The sequence below is a fragment of the Perca flavescens genome, chromosome 2 (genome assembly GCF_004354835.1).
Source record: "Perca flavescens isolate YP-PL-M2 chromosome 2, PFLA_1.0, whole genome shotgun sequence".
Lineage (NCBI taxonomy): Eukaryota > Metazoa > Chordata > Actinopteri > Perciformes > Percidae > Perca > Perca flavescens.
In genome coordinates, this window is record NC_041332.1 from 6,811,611 (window position 1) to 6,831,483 (window position 19,873).

Consider the following 19,873-nt stretch of genomic DNA (forward strand, 5'->3'; position numbering starts at 1 on the left):
CAAAACATTTCCTTCCTTCCTTGGCGGAGGTAATAAATGCAAAGTGAGCTGGTGGTTTTATGTGTTAGTTACATAGTCGCTACCATCTACACACACTTTAGCAACAAGCCACAGAGAATACAACAGGTTTGACTAACGTAAACATTACAGTCAACTTAAAGCTGTGTATATTCTTCAAATGTAACCAAAAGACTATTTAAAGAAGAGTTTAGCTCTCCTAAACTAGAGCCAGGGGTGGAAATTAAGTTTTTGTTCACCTGCCACTGTGGCTGGTGGATTTAAAAAGCTACCAGCCACCCAATAAGAGGGCTGGGTATCGCCAAAGATTTCCGAATCAATTTGATTCAGATTCTCAAGGTTCCAATTGGATTACATTTCTGATTCTATATCAAAATTTCAGTTACAATACTAATTGTGCTTCTCACAGAACTTCTGCTGTAAATTGTACAAGCAAGAAGCAACCTTCAAATATGTTTTATAATGCACCAAGTCAATGTTTACATTACAAAACTAATCCCCCAAAAGTTTAAGTAAATTTTACTTATACATCCAAGGTGAAAAGGCATTTATTAAAAGAAAGATTTCTGGATTTTACATATCAATATCACATCATTCAAACAAAGATTGATTTTAATTGGAGAATCGATTATTTTAACCCAGCTCTAGTCAATAACCTTGGTTTTTTTACCTGGTGAGTGAAGCAAACCTAGAAACAGCATTTGGCTGGTGAGTGGTGCTAACTTCCAACCCAACATTTACATAATACATACTTTAAGTAATTTTTTGGGACGTTAACTTATAGTGGAGTATTTTCACAGTGTGGTATTAATTAATTTACTGAAGTAAAAGGATCTGAATGCTTCTTCCACCACTGTGAGGTAACGGGGTGGGAGGGGGCAACGTGATGTTGCCATGATTTAGCAAACATTGGTGCTAGCCGCTAGTTAACAACTTCAGTAATCTATAACAGATCAAATTGATCGTGACTTATAGTAATGCATTGGCGAAACAAGGGTGCAACGCTGCTGGCATACCACGAACTGCTCTTGAAACACACATTAAGCGCATTGCCAAGCGCCTGTTAGCAGGCTAATGTCCACGGTATGAAGGCTAAGCTAACATGAGAGTGCAAGTCTGCTGCCGTCCACGGGACTGTTGTGCTAGCTAGCTTCAATTAGCTTCTGGCTAGTCGCAGAAATATCCAGACGTTATATATAACACATGTGGGTCTCCCTCGGCCAGTGTGAGCCCGTCGAGAAACCGTTAGCTAGGCTAGCAACTGCCAGCTAACGTTAACATTAGCTGCCAACACCGTCAGCTAGTTAGGTTACTACTGATGGGCTGGTGGCTAACAAATTAGCTAGCTAACGTTACCTAGCTAACGTTACTGGTAACGTTAATGTTAGCTGGTGAGATTACATAACAAGATCCTCTGCCATGCACAAACAAATCCACCCATTCATGTAGCTAGCTAGCCAACCGCTCGGGTTTAACATACCTCCACCACAGCCTCCAGCTTGCCTTCAAAAGTGAAGTCGATCAGGTCGGGCTTCAGACACAAGCCATAGTTGACGGGGTAAACGTCAGTTGGTAACCGTACGAAGGGCCTCCTCTCGGGCATGGTTACTGTGTTTTGTCTGGCTGCGCTAACGAAAACGGTGTTGTGTGGGACTATAGTTATCGCTCTGAGTTTTATTAGTACAGAACTCGACAGTGATGGTGGACAGCAGGTGGTGAGTCTGTATACGAATGACAGCGAAAGCCTGCGGCCCAGGAGCAGCAACATCAACTAGAACCCTCCCAGCACTGCCAGCAACACTTCTCTCTCCCCGTAGAAAGCCCAAACAACTCAAGTTAAGCAGCGTCGACCTACAGACACGCAACGTCATCACGTCGTGTCAGCGTACGTGCTGAACGTGTGTGAGTGGCGTACATGGGCTCCGCTACACAAAAACAACTAAAACTTTCATATTCTGTGGACCATTAAAAGAGAGCATTTCCCATCTAATTTGTCCACTATATTTATACAATATACTGGATAAATTTAGACCACTTTCTCAAAAATAAACTTAACATTAATGTTGACATAAATATGTTTAATGTTAGCAAGGAATAGCCCCGTCTTATCTAGCTAATGTTAAAAACAAAAAAAATCCACTGTCATATCATCAAATCATATCCACTGTGCCATCACCACCCACCTTAAGACCTTTAAGTTATTAATATATATATATATATATATATATATATATATATATATATATATATATATATATATATATATATATATATATATATATTATACTGAACGTTACATGGCAAGCCTAAATTGTCCTAAAATTATGTAATATAATAACTGTACAATATCGTTTTATTAACCGACAAAAAAAAAAGTTGGAAACAGTTTTATTTTGAAAGCGGGAAACCGGAAACGTTAGTTTTTTTCCTTTTCAATGCTGTCAAGATGGCGATGCCCATAAGGAGGACGCTGGTAGCCCTTCACAGAGCGACATGTAGCAGTTTGATGGTACTGAGACGTTTAATAACACTTCACTTTTATGAAAAACGGACAGTCAGTATGTTGTCGAAGCAGCTCGTTCGCTTTGCTTGTTATAAACGCGTTGCACTGCGCATAATCCTGACGGGGCTAGCTTAATTTAGCTAACGTTAGCTGACCGACTGACAGGACATCAGAGATACATGGGAGAATATTTGTGGCGATTTTAGACCCTTTTTAGGGGGGCTCAAGCCCTAAATTTCATCTCAGCCACCCTAAACATTTTAATAATAAAAAACAAATTACATTTTTTTTTTTAAATCAATGTTAGTGCTTAAAGTTAGAGTTTGCATGCTTGTCTGTTTGTGACCGAGGACAAACAATTACAGGTTCAAAGAAACAGGTTTAATATCCTGTGTGGCTGTCGCCAATGCTATGCATCTCTAACCCAGTTGAGGAAAGTTTTATATTTTATTTTATGTATTGTTTACACCTCATTATCATTTCATTTGATTCTGGTAGTCCATGAAGGGACTTTTGTAGTTTTTTCATATGTTCAATATTTTGCATTTATCCTCTGTTATAATTATAAATACATATATTCATTGTTATCCAGTGAAATTACTGATTTAGCAGGGGGGGTTTAACACTTTTGCAAGGCACTGTATCCATGTCACATTCTCATAAGGAGCTGAGCCTCCTAAAGGTCTGATCCTAGGATTAATGTGTATATTGCATTTACTTCTGTAGATGTTTAAGGTTGTGCTCATTTAAACTCCTTTATTAACTGTTGGGTAGTTTAATCTTCAGCAGTGCATCATGGTCTATAAGATCATCGTGTTTGTAGCGTCGCTGTCCTGTGAGAACCACGTATTTCTAGATTTTTTCAAGACTTTGTTTACCTTAAGGAGGAGGAGAACTTTCTCAACACATAAAGGAAGACTTCATCCTTCAGTTATCACAAACATTCAACAGCAACACGTCTGGAGATACGTGGTTTTCACTGGACAGGAAGGGGATGAAAAAACTGAAAAATGTAGTAGAACTAAGAGTACACCATAAGCCTGTAATATATAGTTGACTAAATGTAGAAGGATAACGTTGCATGAAGTGGAAATACCCAAGTAAAGTACAAGTACTTCAAATTTGAACAGTAATGGTACAGTATTTGAGTAAATGTACTATACTGTGCGTACAGTTAAAATGATGTGGTGAGTGACATTTGCACGAAAGTCAGGGTTGGAAATTAGCACCACTCACACAAACTTTTCATGGTGTCAGAATAACAGCCCTGTTTTCAGCTTTGTGACGATTTATTTTCCAGCTGATCCGAGAGGCTTTTTTTAGACTGTGAGACACTGTTTATGTAGTTTATCACAAACGTTCAACATCAACACATCTGGAGATGCGTGGTTTTCACTGGACAGGGACGGGATGAAAAACTGGCATCTGAAAAGTAACACCAAATTTGGGATAAATTGGACTTGATTTGGCTTCTACTTTTTTTTTTACTTTTATTTATGGGGTGTGTCACAATATCTGTCAGTTTAACCACTTTTGTAGTAAAATACATTTATACAGGAATCCATTTCATATGTGGGAGACCAAAGAGAATGTGAAAAACATTGTTGTGCTTTGTTGGGATATCTCAAAAACTAAAGCACTTTTATGGGGTCTTCCCTCTAGCCTATTACTGGTAGCCTGTTTATATTTATGACACATGGTTCTATTTCAGTTAGCCTAATAGCTGGTTTGATTTGCATTGAGAAATGATCTTATGGAAAGTACTCCATGCCAATCTCTAGGTATGGTATGTGATGATGTGGGGGTATGGTGAAGGGTATGTGATGATGTGGGGGGGCGGCTATTTTAATTCCAAAGGCCAAGGGAACGTTATCAGGATGCATAGTATCCTGGATCCATGAAATAACTGGCCTTTAAAAATAAACATCTGCCTGCCTCTATGGGAATTTAACATAGGGGTGTACTTATTTATGCCCCCTGTATTTTAAGGAAGAACATTTATTTATTTACGATACATTATTCATTCACAAAGAAAATTGGTGTCCTTAAAGGTTGGATTTTTCCCAATTTTATAGATGGAGCCGGTTACCTCCAGGATCTGTGCTAAGCTAGGCTAGATGGAGACGGTTACCTCCAGGATCTGTGCTAAGCTAGGCTAGCGGTGGGTACGTCAGACAGAGTTAGGACACGCATGGAGATGAGAAGGTTATGTATGGACTTATCTAACTCTGGGGGATACGGTGAATAAGACAAAGTCCCAATAATTTGGCGTGTTCCTTTTAAGATGATTTGGATCGGATTCAAAGAAACAGCTGTAATAAGGCATTTTAATTAAGGCATTAAGATCAATTTCCAAAAGATGATTTTTGTATTCCTCTTTTTAGTCTTAGTTTTATCTTATCTTCAAACACCTTCTCACAGAATGCTGAGGCGTCTCTGGACCTTCGGCATCCCGTCCCACTTTACCTGTCGGTCCGGACCAAGAAGCGGTACTTCATCCCTCCAGCGGTGGGGCTGAAGGGGAAGAGGGAGGAGAACACGGAGGCCAAGGCCCGAGCGGCGGGCATCGTCTTCAGACAGCAGTTCTTTGAGAGGCCCATCAACATCGCCTGCACCGGTAATCATGTTTATTGTGTTCTTCATCTTCAACAGGCGTATGTGAAGTTATTGCTGTTGTGGGATGCTTCTAGTTTTCAATTTGTTGAATGTTAAGACGGCAAAAGGCTTTAGGGTTTCTAATATATTTATAAAATTCAACATATCAGACTTTGGAGGGATAGAACGATGAAGACGATGATCAGTAGGTTTACCATACTTAGAATAGAATAGGCCTTTATTGTCATTGTCACAGGTACAACAAAATTGAAAGTGCTCTCCAGTCAGTGCATCATTCATTGAGTCTATACAAATATAATGTAAGTGCTAGTGTTACTTAAAAAAAGAATAAATAGAAACATATGGCAACATTAGCAGCATACATAAACCTAAGAAAATGTGTTCATAGTGGATAAATAGCGCCTCCCTGATGGCATTAAAGATAATCTACAAAAAAGAACATGGCCAGAATTACCCATGATTCTCTTAGCTTTCTGGACTACCAGTTTCTTCCAGAGGGAGCTCCGGTCTGGTAACTGAAGTCCAGTGATCTTAGACAGCAGATCGTAACAGCTCCTCACCAATCAGTCAGCAACTGCTTGTTTTGTAATATCTCTCCCGGTTGGAGGGTACAGACTGACCGGTCCTCCCTGTCTGATGTCTTTACCAGCGGGAATCTTCGACCCTTACATCCCCCCGGAGGGCGACGCTCGTCTCTCCACTCTGTCTAAAGAAGGCCTGAAACAGCGAACGGAGCAGATACGACAAAGCGCCGGCTCCCAGCTAGCGTAAGATTGTTCCTCTAACTCCTCACGGTGTTCCTGTACGGATGTTTTTTCTTGTCAAACATTTCTGGACGTTGCTGGAGAGAATTTAGCTGGATGTGCCTCTGTCATTGAGACAGAGGGCACCTCTTTCTTACCACCTTATTACAGCTGTTTCTTTGAATCCGATCCAAAACATCTTAAAGGAACACGCCGTCTTATTCATCATATCCCCCAGAGTTAGATAAGTCCATACATAACCTTCTCATCTCCATGCGTGTCCTAACTCTGTCTGACGCACCCACCGCTAGCCTAGCTTAGCACAGATCCTGGAGGTAACCGGCTCCATCTAGCCTAGCTTAGCACAGATCCTGGAGGTAACCGGCTCCATCTAGCCTAGATTAGCACAGATCCTGGAGGTAACCGGCTCCATCTAGCCTTGCTTAGCACAGATCCTGGAGGTAACCGGCTCCATCTAGCCTAGCTTAGCACAGATCCTGGAGGTAACCGGCTCCATCTAGCCTAGCTTAGCACAGATCCTGGAGGTAACCGGCTCCATCTAGCCTAGCTTAGCACAGATCCTGGAGGTAACCGGCTCCATCTAGCCTAGCTTAGCCCAGATCCTAGAGATAACCGGCTCCATCTAGCCTACTGCTCCCAATAAGTGACAAAATAACGCCAACATGTTCCTATTTACATGTTGTGATTTGTATAGTCACAGCGTGTACAAATAACAAGGTCACATGAGAGACAGCCATCTTCTAACGGTATATATACTGGGAACTATATTCTCAGAAAGGTATACAAATCACAACATGTAAATAGGAACATGTTGGCGTTATTTTGTCACTTATTGGGAGCAGTAGGCTAGATGGAGCCGGTTACCTCCAGGATCTGTGGATGAGGATAAGCTAAAGTCCCAATAAGTCGGTGTGTTCTTTCTTAATTTATAGACTTTACAGTAAATGTAAAAAAAAAAAAAAAAAAAAAAAGAAGCTGAATGTATTTTTTTTTGAATGCTGTTTCTTTCAGGATTCGTAAAATCAAAGAGCACGACTCTCAGTTCACAACAAAGGGGTTTGCAGAGCGAGCTCAAGAAATCTTTATTGAGGCCCACAGCGCCCTGACACAGTAAGAAAATCAACTTGCGTCTCTCACTTCACTCAGCCAGCTGACACCGCTCGTCTCAGCATCATAGTGTCAAAAACGGCACGTACCTCCACATCACATCTCAATAATCTTGGACAATTATGTACAATAATTACTTGGTGCTATAATGTATGGGCTACGTGTGTAAAGGTGTTATTTATTCACCGCTGCTACCTATATTCACACTGTACTTATTCATGTTTGACTGTATTTATGTTGACAACTGCACTACAACACCGTTTGTACAATCCACTTGAAACAATATTTTTAACCTAATCTTAATTGTAACGTAATCTCACTAACTTCTACTTGACGTTTTTATTTATTTTCTTACTGTCGCTGTTACTTTATACGTTATACACTTATTGGCTTTTCTTACTCATATTTTTACCTTGAATTTGACTGGGAGCAACTGCAACTAAATCATTTCCCTGAGGGGGATCAATAAAGTATTCCGATTCTGATAGTCGGAGAGGAATGCCTAATACCACAGTGAGAAATGTGTTGTAGAAGTGAGAGAGTAGTAGTAAAACTCAGAAACTAGCTTTGTTCTCCTCACTTTGACAGTCAATTAGCTGGTTTTGTTTGTCGTTTGACATTGTTAGAAACAAAACGGCACGTTTTCCAAAAAATATCATAAAATATCTTTTTTTAGATAATGTTTTGGGGCATTTTCGGCCTTTATTTTGACAGGACAGCTGAAGACATGAAAGGGGGGGAAGAGAGGGGGGAATGACATGCAGCAAAGGGCCGCAGGTCGTAGTCAAACACCAGGGCCCGCTGCGTCTAGGAGTAAACCTCCATATATGGGCGCCCGCTCTACCAACTGAGCTATCCTGGCGCCCTATATTTAGAACTTTTTAATTTTAATTATTTTTTATTTTTTTAAATACAAACTTTATGATCAAAATGAGCTTGACATTAACCGCTCTTCCTGCCAAAGCAAAATGTCTCAAATAAAAAGGCGTTTACAGAGGGATTTATGTTGTAGGTGAGACTGTGTATAATAAGGTGATTGACAGGAAGCAGAGCCCGATGCACATTAATGCAGCACTTAATGTGACTAAACATTTTCCTTAAATTCAAAATACTACTGTTGGTTAATAAAGCACTGAATGTTTTAAGACCAAAATACTGATCTGCCGCTACATTATGAACCACCCAGACCTCTCAGGTTATCTGGGGGCAGGTCTGCGTTCTGTCCCCAGAGTCAGAACTAAACATGGAGGAAGCAGCGTTCAGTTTTCATTCACCACTTATGTGGAACCAACACGTGGTAACGTGGTTTCATTTTTTACAGAAGCACCATATTTTTGTTGTACAGCACATTGCTGCAGCTCGTCTTTTCACCCTGTGTGTTGAGCTCTTTGTTTTAGCTACAGAGTGAGACATCTGACTTCTGTTCCATCTTTGTTAGGAGTCGCACACGCTCAGTACCTAGGTAAGGACTACTATCCAGTCAGAAGCAGAGTATGAGGGCATGCCCTGATGGTAGCTAGGTAAGGACTACTAGCCAGTCAGAAGAAGAGTATGAGGTCGTGCCCTGACACTACCTAGGTAAGGACTACTAGCCAGTCAGAAGCAGAGTATGAGGGCGTGCCCTGACAGTACCTAGGTAAGGACTACTAGCCAATCAGAAGCAGAGTATGAGGGTGTACCATGCTAGCAGCTAGGCGAGCATTATAACGTGTGTTCCAAAGTGACCACGTTGGTCTCTGAAGTAAAGGCTGGACTACAATAGAGCTGTTTGGAGCAGTTGGAGAACAGTGTTTTCTGTTGGAGATGGTAAGTCCCTTTGGGGGGGACTTTGGTCTTTTTCACTTTGTAAACCTATAACGTGCACAAAAAGATATATATAACACAATAAAGGAAAAGGGGAAAAAGCCAAAAAGCATAATATGAGCACTTTTAAATTCAAAATACTACTGTTGGTTTATAAAGCACTGAATGGTTTAGGGCCAAAATACATTTCTGATCTGCCGCTACATTATGAACCACCCAGACCTCTCAGGTTATCTGGGGGCAGGTCTGCGTTCTGTCCCCAGAGTCAGAACTAAACATGGAGGAAGCAGCGTTCAGTTTTCATTCACCACTTATGTGGAACCAACTCCCAGAAAACTGCAGGTCGTCACTGCAACTCTCAGTTCTTTTACATCAAGGCTGGAGACTTTTCTGTTTAACGCTGCCTTTTATTAAATCAAATAATAATTCATTTCATACACTATAACATTTATTCTTGTATTTTTACTCGCCTTTCTCTATTTATTTTTTTTGGCCTATACTTTTGACTGTTTTTTAATGTTTTATGTAAAGTGCATTGAATTGTCACGTTGCTGAAATGTGCTATATAAATAAACTTGTCTTGCCTTAAAAATCTTTTGCCGTAACATTTAGAGAGGAAAAGTAACTCCTGCCATTTTGTTTTGCAGGTTCAACAAGGAGAAACTTCACTCATTGGTGACAGAAAGGTGTTATCCTGTGAGTTCTTCTCCGAAATGTTGTTGATGTTTCTCAGTGATTCAGTTTCATCTACCCCCCCCCCCACACACACACACACACACACACACACACACACACACACACACACTTTATTTGAGCTTCTGCTCCTGTGTTCAGGAGATGACGAGGGGGAACCGCTACAAGTCGATCAGATGGAGGTTCATAGAGTCCCTGGAGCCGCCCAGAGTGGTCCACGCCCGCTGCCCCGACATGGTCACCAAGGGCAACCTGTACGGCCAGGTGACGGTCCGCATGCACTCCAAACAGGTATGACTCGCATGTTAACTCACTTTTGACGACTCAAGCTCAGCGCAGTTTTTACTCAAACTATGTGCTAGTTTTTCCTATTCTTTTCAAATATCATGAATACAGTTACTCATGTGCTGCCAAGGCTCAGTTAAAGTTTTGAGCACATGTACCAAAAACCTTGAGCAAGCGTTGAGCGTGATTTGTGGTCCTGCGGAGGCTCCACGCAGGGCTTTCGCCGTAGCCTACGCAAGAGGCCTGAAGTTTATACTTCCACTGCGTAGGTGTGTGCGTCGTAGGGGGCCCGTATCTCCATGTACTTGCGTACGTAGCCAAGGCGTAGATTTAACGTAGAAGCATAAATCACGCTTTTATGGTATGTATCTACACACAGTTTATGGCAGGGGTTATAATGGAAAAAAGCAAATTTGAAGAGCAGTTTTGTGATTTGTATGTCAGGTTTAAAGACAATATTACAGGCAGAGTTTAGATGACTGTGTGAGATCCTTCTTTTACATGTGCTCGTCCTGCAGACGCTGGCCATCTACGATCGCTTCGGGAGGCTGATGGCGGGCAGCGAGGAGCAGCCGAAGGACGTCTTAGAGTACCTGGTCATAGAACGACACCTCGTCAATCCCTACGGCCTCTGGAGGTTGCACGGAAAAATAGTGCCCTCCTGGGCTCCGGCCAAAGACCCAGTTATTAAGGTGACCCTCCGCTCTGCACAGGCTGACAACATTTATCTTTATAATAGAATAAAAGGGCAGAGGCCCGAGGCACGCTTCCTGTCAAAAACAAGCACAGAGCACACAAAGCTGCCGATTAATAGTTTTTTATATGATTTGCCCAGAATTGGAGATATTTATCTCTGAGATTTCTACCGCTGTAATACAATTCAGGAAAATGGTATTGAATTTATGGTGCTCTCGTTCTTGAAGGAAAATTACATCTAAAAAAAAAAAAAAAAAAAACTCGACAACAGCATCTCTTTCAAGAAACAATTACTCTGGATAATCCACAGAACACACGTGGGTAGAAAGTAGCTGCAGTGAAAACCATTGACAGCTAAGGCTGTGGACTGTAGCGTTATTGATTCTGTGTTATTGATAATGTTCAGTTGCTTTGAGTACCACAAACAAAAACCTTGGTTGTGTTGCGGTTGAGGCAGAAATCTCAGACACAGATACCTCAAAACCTGGACAGATAAAACCAAAACTATCTGCATAGATAGATACCAATAGAGGTAACTGAGAAAATGTTTTTTTTTTGTCATTGGGGCAACTCTTTAACCATGAAGAGCTAATGTTCCTCAGTCAAATATCAGCTTTTCTGATCCCTACTCTGGCTGACCTGATTGTGTTACTCACTATGTGGATGCAGGATTGAACCACATTTACCAAGCACATCTCCATCATATATGAATATTTGTAACATGTAGGAGTTATAGCTTTAAAGAAGAATCAATTAAGTTGTTGAATATTAAGTGAATCTGCAACTGTTTTTGATAATCGCTGAATCAGTTTGAGTCATTTTCTAAGAGAAGTTCTCTGATTGCAGCTTGGTAAATGTGAATATGTTCTAGTTTCTTCACTCCTCTGACGGTAAACTGAATACACAGTGCTCAGCATAAGTTTATGAACCCATGCTAAAGTTGACTAAAAAGAGGAATAACAAAAATCATCTTTTGGAAATTGATCTTAATGCCTTGATTTAAAACAAATTGGAAAAATCCAACCTTTAAGGACACACATTTTCTTTGTGAATGAATAATGTATCATAAATAAATAAAGGTTCTCCTTAAAATACAGGGGGCATAAGTCAGTACACCCCTATGTTAAATTCCCATAGAGGCAGGCAGATTTTTATTTTTAAAGGCCAGTTATTTCATGGATCCAGATACTATACATCCTGATAAAGTTCCCTTGGCCCCCCCACATCATCACATACCCTTCACCATACCCCCACATCATCACATACCCTTCATCCTACCCCACACATCATCACATACCCTTCACCATACCCCCACATCATCACATACCCTTCACCATACCCCACATCATCACATACCCTTCACCATACCCCCCACATCATCACATACCCTTCACCATACCCCCCATCATCACATACCCTTCACCATACCCCACATCATCACATACCCTTCACCATACCCCCACATCATCACATACCCTTCACCATACCCCCCCATCATCACATACCCTTCACCATACCCACACATCATCATACCCTTCACCATACCCCCACATCATCACATACCCTTCACCATACCCCCACATCATCACATACCCTTCACCATACCCCCACATCATCACATACCCTTCACCATACCTAGAGATTGGCATGGGGTACTTTCCATAAAATCATCTCTCAATGCAAATCAAACCAGCTATTAGACTAACTGAAATAAAACCATGCCAATCTCTAGGTATGGTGAAGGGTATGTGATGATGGGGGGGTATGGTGAAGGGTATGTGATGATGTGGGGGTATGGTGAAGGGTATGTGATGATGTGGGGGTATGGTGAAGGGTATGTGATGATGTGGGGGTATGGTGAAGGGTATGTGATGATGTGGGGGTATGGTGAAGGGTATGGGGGTATGGTGAAGGGTATGTGATGATGTGGGGGTATGGTGAAGATGTGGGGGTATGGTGAAGGGTATGTGATGATGTGGGGGTATGGTGAAGGGCATGTGATGATGTGGGGGTATGGTGAAGGGTATGTGATGATGTGGGGGTATGGTGAAGGGCATGTGATGATGTTTAATTCCAAAGGCCAAGGGAACTTTATCAGGATGCATCGTATCTGGATCCATGAAATAACTGGCTTTTAAAAATAAACATCTGCCTGCCTCTATGGGAATTTAACATAGGGGTGGACTGACTTATGCCCCCTGTGTTTTAAGGAAGAACATTTATTTATTTATTTACGATACATTATTCATTCATAAAGATAATTGGTATCCTCAAAGGTTACCAGGTCCAATTTGTTTTAATTTAGGCATTAAGATCAATTTCCAAAAGATTATTGTTTTTATTCCTCTTTTTAGTCTCTTTAGCATGGGTGTATTCACTTATGCTGAGCACTGTATTTGAGTTGTGGACAAAACAAGACATTTGAGGACGTCATCTTGGGCTTTGGGAAACACTGATCGACACAACTAATCAATTAATGGAGAAAATAATCGACCGATGAATCGACAGTGACAATAAACGTTAGTTGTAGTCCGAGTAGGAATGTGATGTTGTGGCTCCGTCCTTCACACACAAATCCCTGTTGCTTGGACTTTTAAGTGACCCTTACCCTGGTAATCTGTTAGTTTATTCTGATGTTGTACAAGTTTCCTAAACAACTAAGTTGTGTTAGTGAGCATTAGTGACTGATGCACAAAAGCCCCGGTTAGCTTCTGATACCTGAGAGGTCGTGTTCGGTGTCTGCGTCGGTCTTCACAATGTAAGACTGGGAAAAGGAGTTAACTTGCTTTATACACATCGCTGCAAAACGTAGAACATCATCACCTTGAATCTGCGAGCCACAGCCCCTGCTGTGTCTTAGATCTGCCAGACAGATGGAGCCCTAATGTTGCCTGGAAGGTGTTTCTTACTCTAAAAAAAGAAAAAAAAAAACTTCAACCATCAGTGCTCTGCAACAGTCCCTGCTCGTGACACCTTACTCGCTCTCATAGTTATTTTGCGATGGATATATGCGATGGATCGATATAGTAAGAAAACAAGGGAAATTATATTATTAAATTTATCAAAACAGAATGACGTGAGTCACAAATGGTGTGTTTATGAATCGTCTTTATCAGAACTTTCTGAAGTGATTTCATTTCATGGAGATTTTCTTTTTTTTTTTTTTACATTCTCTATTTTTCCTTTTTTAAATTCCTTGCGGTTTTTATATGCACAACGCTACGCGTATCTTAACCCTCGTGTTATCCTTGGGTCCAATTTTACCCGTTTTCCAAATTTCCAAGTCAGAAATAATTTTTTTTTTTTTTCTTTTTTAAATAAATATTACCCAAAAATAGATGGATTTCATACGATGCTCTTCGCACGTACAATTCATGATCACTACTTTTATTGAATTTTGGACGTTTTATTCAAGTTTTAGCATTTCATACTGTACTTTCCTCTAATATTAATATGTGAAATTGGACCCATTTCTAAAAGTTTCTATATCAGAATTTTGTGTTTCTTTCAACTAACTTTAAAAAAATATAAATAATAGTTCCATACAACGCTCTTCACAGGTAAAAATAAAAAATCACTTCACTACTTTCTTATAGCATTTGAAGAAAAAAATTATTAAAGAACATTGAAAAAAAATGACAAATGTCGGAAAGGGCTTCAAAAACGAGGAGAAAAAACATACAAAAATGTCAGACAGATAGAAAACCCCTCAAAGCCCGTTGCACGCCGTTTCACAACGTTCCCAGGACACATGTCGTTCACCCGACCAGATTTTACACAATTACGGTACATCTGCTTTGGGGTTTCGGGCCGTAACTGGTACACCCCTGTAAACTTTATATTAAGTATTTAATTCTAACAAAATCCAGGAAAACATCCACAATTATATAAAACAATAAGGGAATGTAGAAACAAACAAACAAATCAGGGAGGCTGCTGGGCCTGGAGGTCAAGACCCAGGCCTGGAGAGGGTTAGTTGGGGTTAGGAGGGAGGCTGGTGGGCCTATAGGTCAAGACCATGGCCTGGAGAGGGTTAGTTGGGATTAGGAGGGATGCTGGTGGGCCTGGAGGTCAAGACCCAGGCCTGGAGAGGGTTAGTTGGGGTTAGGAGGGAGGCTGGTGGGCCTAAAGGTCAAGACCCTGGCCTAGAGAGGGTTAGTTGGGATTAGGAGGGAGGCTGGTGGGCCTGGAGGTCAAGACCCAGGCCTGGAGAGGGTTAGTTGGGGTTAGGAGGGAGGCTGGGGGTCCTGGAGCCTGATAACCCAGGCTTAGAGCCACTTACTGGGGCTTGGAGGTGAGGCCGGGGGCCTTGGAGGTCAATGCCCAGGCTGGTTCTTTCACAGTGTTGTTGTTTTTGAGGTAAGATGTTGTCCTGAGTCTTTCTGCTGTTTTTAAATATTGCAAACTGGTTTTATAATCTTGGCCGTGAAGCCCAGTTCACCTCGGAAACAAATATATATTACGCATTTTGTGCTGATTTCAATTTAGTTGATTTATATTTGACTCTGCTTTCAAATGAAACTAATCTGCTCCACTTACTCTTCCAGACTGTCATGATTCCTGGTCCAGAGCTGAAGCCGGGACAAGAGTTTGAGGCCCTCCACTATGAAGTTCCCAAGCCAGAGGCAGTTCAATGGAATAAATAGGCCACCAGGTGGCGCTGCTCTTTACATCATACCACAATAGGACATAATGAGCAGTCATGGGCCAAATGCTGTTTAGATTTTGGCGGTGGCTGGTTAGTTTGTCCACTTTGGCAGGAAACCGGGCTTCCTTTGGAGGCTCTTATCTGTTTGAAAAATGCTGTTGGCTGTTGAAACGGTGGAAACAGCAGGTGAGTTTTACGATGAACAAACTATTGAGTCCTGCAGCCAAAAAGCTGCTTCTTTCCCTGCAAAATAAATCACCACACAACCGTCTGGAATTATAATAATAACAACAACAACAGCTCTTTTCTCAGATTTGTTTCACACATTTTCATTTTGTTTTAAGTCTAACAAGAGGTGTACATGCAAAAAATAAAATGTAGAGGTTTCCAGAAATTGAATGGTTTATTTACTTTGATGAATGTACTGCATGTTGACCTCAGGAAATACAAAAATAAAGTGTCCCATCTTCGTCTCTTCACACCAGTAGCTTTCAGTGGATTCTTTATCAGAATAATATTTCATAGAAGATATTGCATACAAAATTGAAAACAAAACATGAACTGTTTCTTTATGCAAATGAAGGGATGTGTTACAACAATTCTCTTTTTACGTGACAACAAATTACAGCACGCTCATTCAAAAACACACAAACATGCAACAATGCTCACATAACTAGGTCACACTATTGACAAAAAACTTGGCGCAGTGTTTAAACAATGAGTTCCCTGAATGAAAAGAAATCACTGCAGCTGTTTGGGACTAAATGACACTGTAGTAGAAGTGCTGAAAAACTTGACACCTGATTTCACAAATTGCTGGCACAGACGTGACTTAATTACATCAATACAGAAAACTTTTAATATTGTAAAAAAAATTCACCATAAAACCCTTTTTTGAAACTTAACGTTTGAAGAGTAATGACTGAAAAAGTACTCCCTAATGTCAAAAAATTGTAATGTAGGGCCGACTCTTGATGGAAATAAACTATAAACTAATGATATATCTAGTAGTCATAAGCAGGGCCACACGGAATTCCGTAGAATGTTTTGTAGATTTTTAAGAAATTAAAATAAATTTGAATTATACTTAAAAAATAAAGCCGCCTACACATTATACGCAATTTGCTTTCTGCGCACTGCTAGTTGGGCACAGAGAGCAAAGCACAGAGAGCAAAGCGCAGGTAAAAATCAAGGGTGGCAAGGAAGCTACTTGCCCCATGCTGTTATCCCATTGGTTGCGCTTTCAAAAGGTCAGCGGCAACTAGGTCAAAGTTTAAATAATTTGAACTTTGAATGCAGCGCAAAGCGGCAAATCCAGAAAAACTGTTGCACAGATTTTCATTCTGCATCACCGTTGAAAACTGAGAAATCAGATCATAATATATCGTTTACTAATCCGTAAATTGTTTTCATTTCAAATGATCTAATTTCTCTAATATTACAGGCTGTCTGCATATCAACAGAGTCATCCGGAAGAATATCCTATATCCAATAAGAAGAATATTTGTGAATATTTCTGTTGTGACTTTTTTTTCAGCAATGACTATAATGACTAATATTACCTGCATAAAGAACCCTGACAAAAAAACAAAAATGAGGCTTCCCCATCATAACACATTATTGAAACATTTGGTTAATTTCAGAGATGGAAGCAGGTCAGTGTCCTATACAATTTGATTAGATTTTTGCAATTACCAAACATTTAAAAGCATGTGTTTTTCACACAATAGATTTTTGCAATTACCAAACATTTAAAAGCATGTATTTTTCACACAATGTTAAACTCATTGTTCCATCTTAGAGAAACTGATGTCCAGTGCATAATAAAATATTGACATGACTTTCTCAATGCTCATATAAAATGATTATGCAGTTTTCACTCCACTGTAAGAGCTGTATTTCTTTTTAGTTAAGGGTGTAAGTCTTGAGATTATGGTAATTTATGCATTTGTTTTAATCATGTTTTCTTAAAGTGGTGAATGTTGTTTTTCCCATTATTCTGACTGAATCAAAAGTAGTAATGATCATTGCCGTTTAGTCACTTAAGCAAACAGGAATGCATAGTTTTTTTTCAATCATTAATACTTAAAGAAATGTAATTTGACATCCTTTGTAGTCCTGGCGGACTGCTTTACACTTAACACTTATTTGTACTTTTGAAAATATAACTTCCACAAAAGAACAAAATTGGACTGATTTATCTGGCGGATGATGGTTAAGCTTAGTGTCACATCTGTTGTGCTGTATTTGTGATTGCGAGCACTGTGGACTTTAGGTTTTGTAACATATTCACCCTAGCCATGGGTACATGGGAAATATGCGTATTGTCACCTAAAAACATACAAAGACACAAAAACATTTAAATTTAAAATGGAGGGTAGAAGCAGGAAGAAAAGGGACTTCATCTAAACACCTTAGATCCCCTTCCATCAGCCAAGAAATGTTTGTAGTTCATTGCTGGTTTAATGAGGGATATAATGCATTATGTGCTTCGGCTAAAAGAAAACCTTTTTTTTTTCAGTCAGGTTTGCACAACTTATTGTGTCCAGCTCATTGAGTATCTGGCACAAATGGATAGTCCAACTTGAAATAACAGCCCTAAGTTCTGTCTTTGATTAGCCCAAGTAATTGTCCAAGCTTTTTTCAGCTCTGGCAGCTGAAGGGGAGCTGTTTGTGAGATGACCCTGCACTCTGACCTCCCCGTGGAACTTCAAATACGCCCTTGACCATCAACAGAGTACCACCAAAATGGTTTTATCGAGTTCACCATCCCTTTGATTTAGTCGGAGGGGTCAAAAGTGAAAGCAAATGCTGTCTAGATTTAGATCACAAGTCAGGTGGGAATACAAAAGCCTCCGCAGCACATTCTGCATCATCGTCCTCTTCATCTTCTTCAGGAATATTCTCAGGCTCCCATGTAAAGATGTCGGAGGCATTGTCTGTGAATGAACTAGATCTGCTCCTTTCCATCTCCCAGGGACACAAAGCATCACGCCGGCCCAGGGCTAAGTTTTCTCTAGACTCATCTATCTGCTCTCTGCCATTATCTGCTGAAGTGTCTTCTACACTGAATGACCCCTGGGTCTCTGTGACCTCATCTTGGGCACTGTTGGGAATATCGACTTTGATTTCGGTTGAGGTTTGTGGATCCTGGGATTCCCAGGGACAAATGTATGCTTCAGAGCTGTCTTGCTTTTTTACAACTTCTGGTTCCTCAGCTTCCCATGGACAAACATCTGCCCGTACGCTATCTTGCTTTTGGAGAACCTTTGGCTCGTCTGTCTCCCATGGACAAACATCTGCCCGTACGCTTTCTTGCTTTTGGAGAACCTTTGGCTTGTCTGTCTCCCATGGACAAACATTTGGAGAACCTTTGGCTCGTCTGTCTCCCATGGACAAACATCTGCCCGTACGCTATCTTGCTTTTGGAGAACCTTTGGCTCGTCTGTCTCCCATGGACAAACATCTGCCCGTACGCTATCTTGCTTTTTGAGAACCTTTGGGGCTTCTGTGTCACATAGACACACTTCTCTGGAATTTCCTTGTCCTTGTAGCTTCTCTGATATTTTTGATACTTCAGTTTTGACGACCCCTGCTTCCTCTGTATCCCATGGACAAACACTTGTGCGAGCTGTGTCTTGCTTTACATGACTCTCTGATGTTTTGGGGGTCTGAGGCTTTTCAGATTCTGGTTTGCCACTTTCCCATGGACAAACATCTGCCAGCTTTTCCGGTCCTTTTAACACAATCTTGGTTGCTGCATTTGTCTCAGGGAGGTCAGTATCCCAGGGACATATGTTTACTTTTGTGTCGTCTTTCCTGTCAGTCTGTACGGAAGCAAGTCTCAAAGGCGAGATACCTTTTTGTAAGTCTTGTGGTTCGTCTTGATGTCCAGCCTCCCAGGGACAAATATCTATCTTAATTTGTGTTGTTGAGCCTGTATTTGTTGGCTCGATGTTCTCCTCTTCCCATGGACAAATGTCTCCTAAGTTTTTTGGTGGATCAGGGAAATCCCATGGACAACTTTCTGCTGCCTTGGTCACTTGCTTACCCAAATGCAGGGCAGGTGATTTAGCATTGGGTTGCTTCTCATTACTTAAACTTTCTTTTGATGCACCGGGATGGATGGAAGCTTTCATAACTTCTTGTTTAAGGGGCACCAACAGCCCTTTCTTGGGCTGCAAAGGACTTATGTTTTCATATACAACTTCAGCTTTGTCCTGAACAACCCATGGACAAACATTGATATGTTCATTGTCTTGCCGTATTGAAGGTTGGGGACTTTCTGCAGTCTCCCAGGGACATACATCTGCTGGACGTGTCAAAGACAGTTGGGTCTGGGAATCTTTGGACGTGTTAGTATAAGAAATAACGGGAATATCCTGCGATTCCCAAGGACACGCCTCACCATGACCACTTTGTCTTCTCACATTCCCTTGCTCTTGAGATTCCCACGGACATACATTAGATGGTTCAGATACCTCCGATTCCCAAGGGCAGACATCTGCTTTAATGCTCTGCTGGTTCTTTGGTCCCTCTCTTTCCTGGGAAGTACCAGCTCCATCCCATGGACACACATCTGTATAGGAAATATTGCGGACTTTTGTTATTCGATTACTACCTCTTCTGTGAGTTGAAGGAGTTCTACAGCTGCTGGCAGTTTCCCAAGAACTTCCACTACTACGTTTGCTATTCTGCCTTGATAAAAACACATTTTCACAAGTGCCATCTTTTTGCAAA

General features: G+C 40.8%; 3 protein-coding genes across 4 annotated transcripts in view; 1 reads left to right on the forward strand and 2 right to left on the reverse strand.

The window, feature by feature from the left end:
• Window positions 1–1,826, reverse strand: part of npepps (aminopeptidase puromycin sensitive) — a 31,556-nt gene extending 29,730 nt beyond the window's left edge. The window contains exon 1 of the mRNA XM_028568212.1: window positions 1,499–1,826. Coding sequence (XP_028424013.1) covers window positions 1,499–1,786 — 288 coding nt within the window. The 5' untranslated portion in view covers window positions 1,787–1,826. The remainder of the gene's footprint in view (window positions 1–1,498) is intronic.
• A 600-nt stretch (window positions 1,827–2,426) lies between these two features.
• Window positions 2,427–15,614, forward strand: mrpl45 (mitochondrial ribosomal protein L45). Its single transcript, XM_028568476.1, has 8 exons — window positions 2,427–2,527; window positions 4,943–5,138; window positions 5,787–5,904; window positions 6,913–7,011; window positions 9,459–9,507; window positions 9,646–9,795; window positions 10,308–10,481; window positions 15,033–15,614. The coding sequence occupies exons 1-8, from the start codon at window positions 2,465–2,467 to the stop codon at window positions 15,129–15,131; spliced, it is 948 nt and encodes a 315-aa protein (XP_028424277.1). The 5' UTR covers window positions 2,427–2,464; the 3' UTR covers window positions 15,132–15,614.
• A 1,134-nt stretch (window positions 15,615–16,748) lies between these two features.
• LOC114548461 (probable G-protein coupled receptor 179) lies at window positions 16,749–19,550 on the reverse strand. 2 transcript variants are annotated; one of them, XM_028568445.1, is made up of 2 exons: window positions 18,505–19,550; window positions 16,749–18,400 (listed from the first exon to the last, which is right to left on the reverse strand). In XM_028568445.1, the coding sequence occupies exons 1-2, from the start codon at window positions 19,270–19,272 to the stop codon at window positions 17,960–17,962; spliced, it is 1,209 nt and encodes a 402-aa protein (XP_028424246.1). In that variant the 5' UTR covers window positions 19,273–19,550; the 3' UTR covers window positions 16,749–17,959. The 2 variants fall into 2 exon arrangements, with proteins under 2 accessions (XP_028424246.1, XP_028424239.1); XM_028568438.1 differs by having other exon boundaries at window positions 16,749–18,463.
• Between the last annotated feature and the right edge of the window lie 323 nt (window positions 19,551–19,873).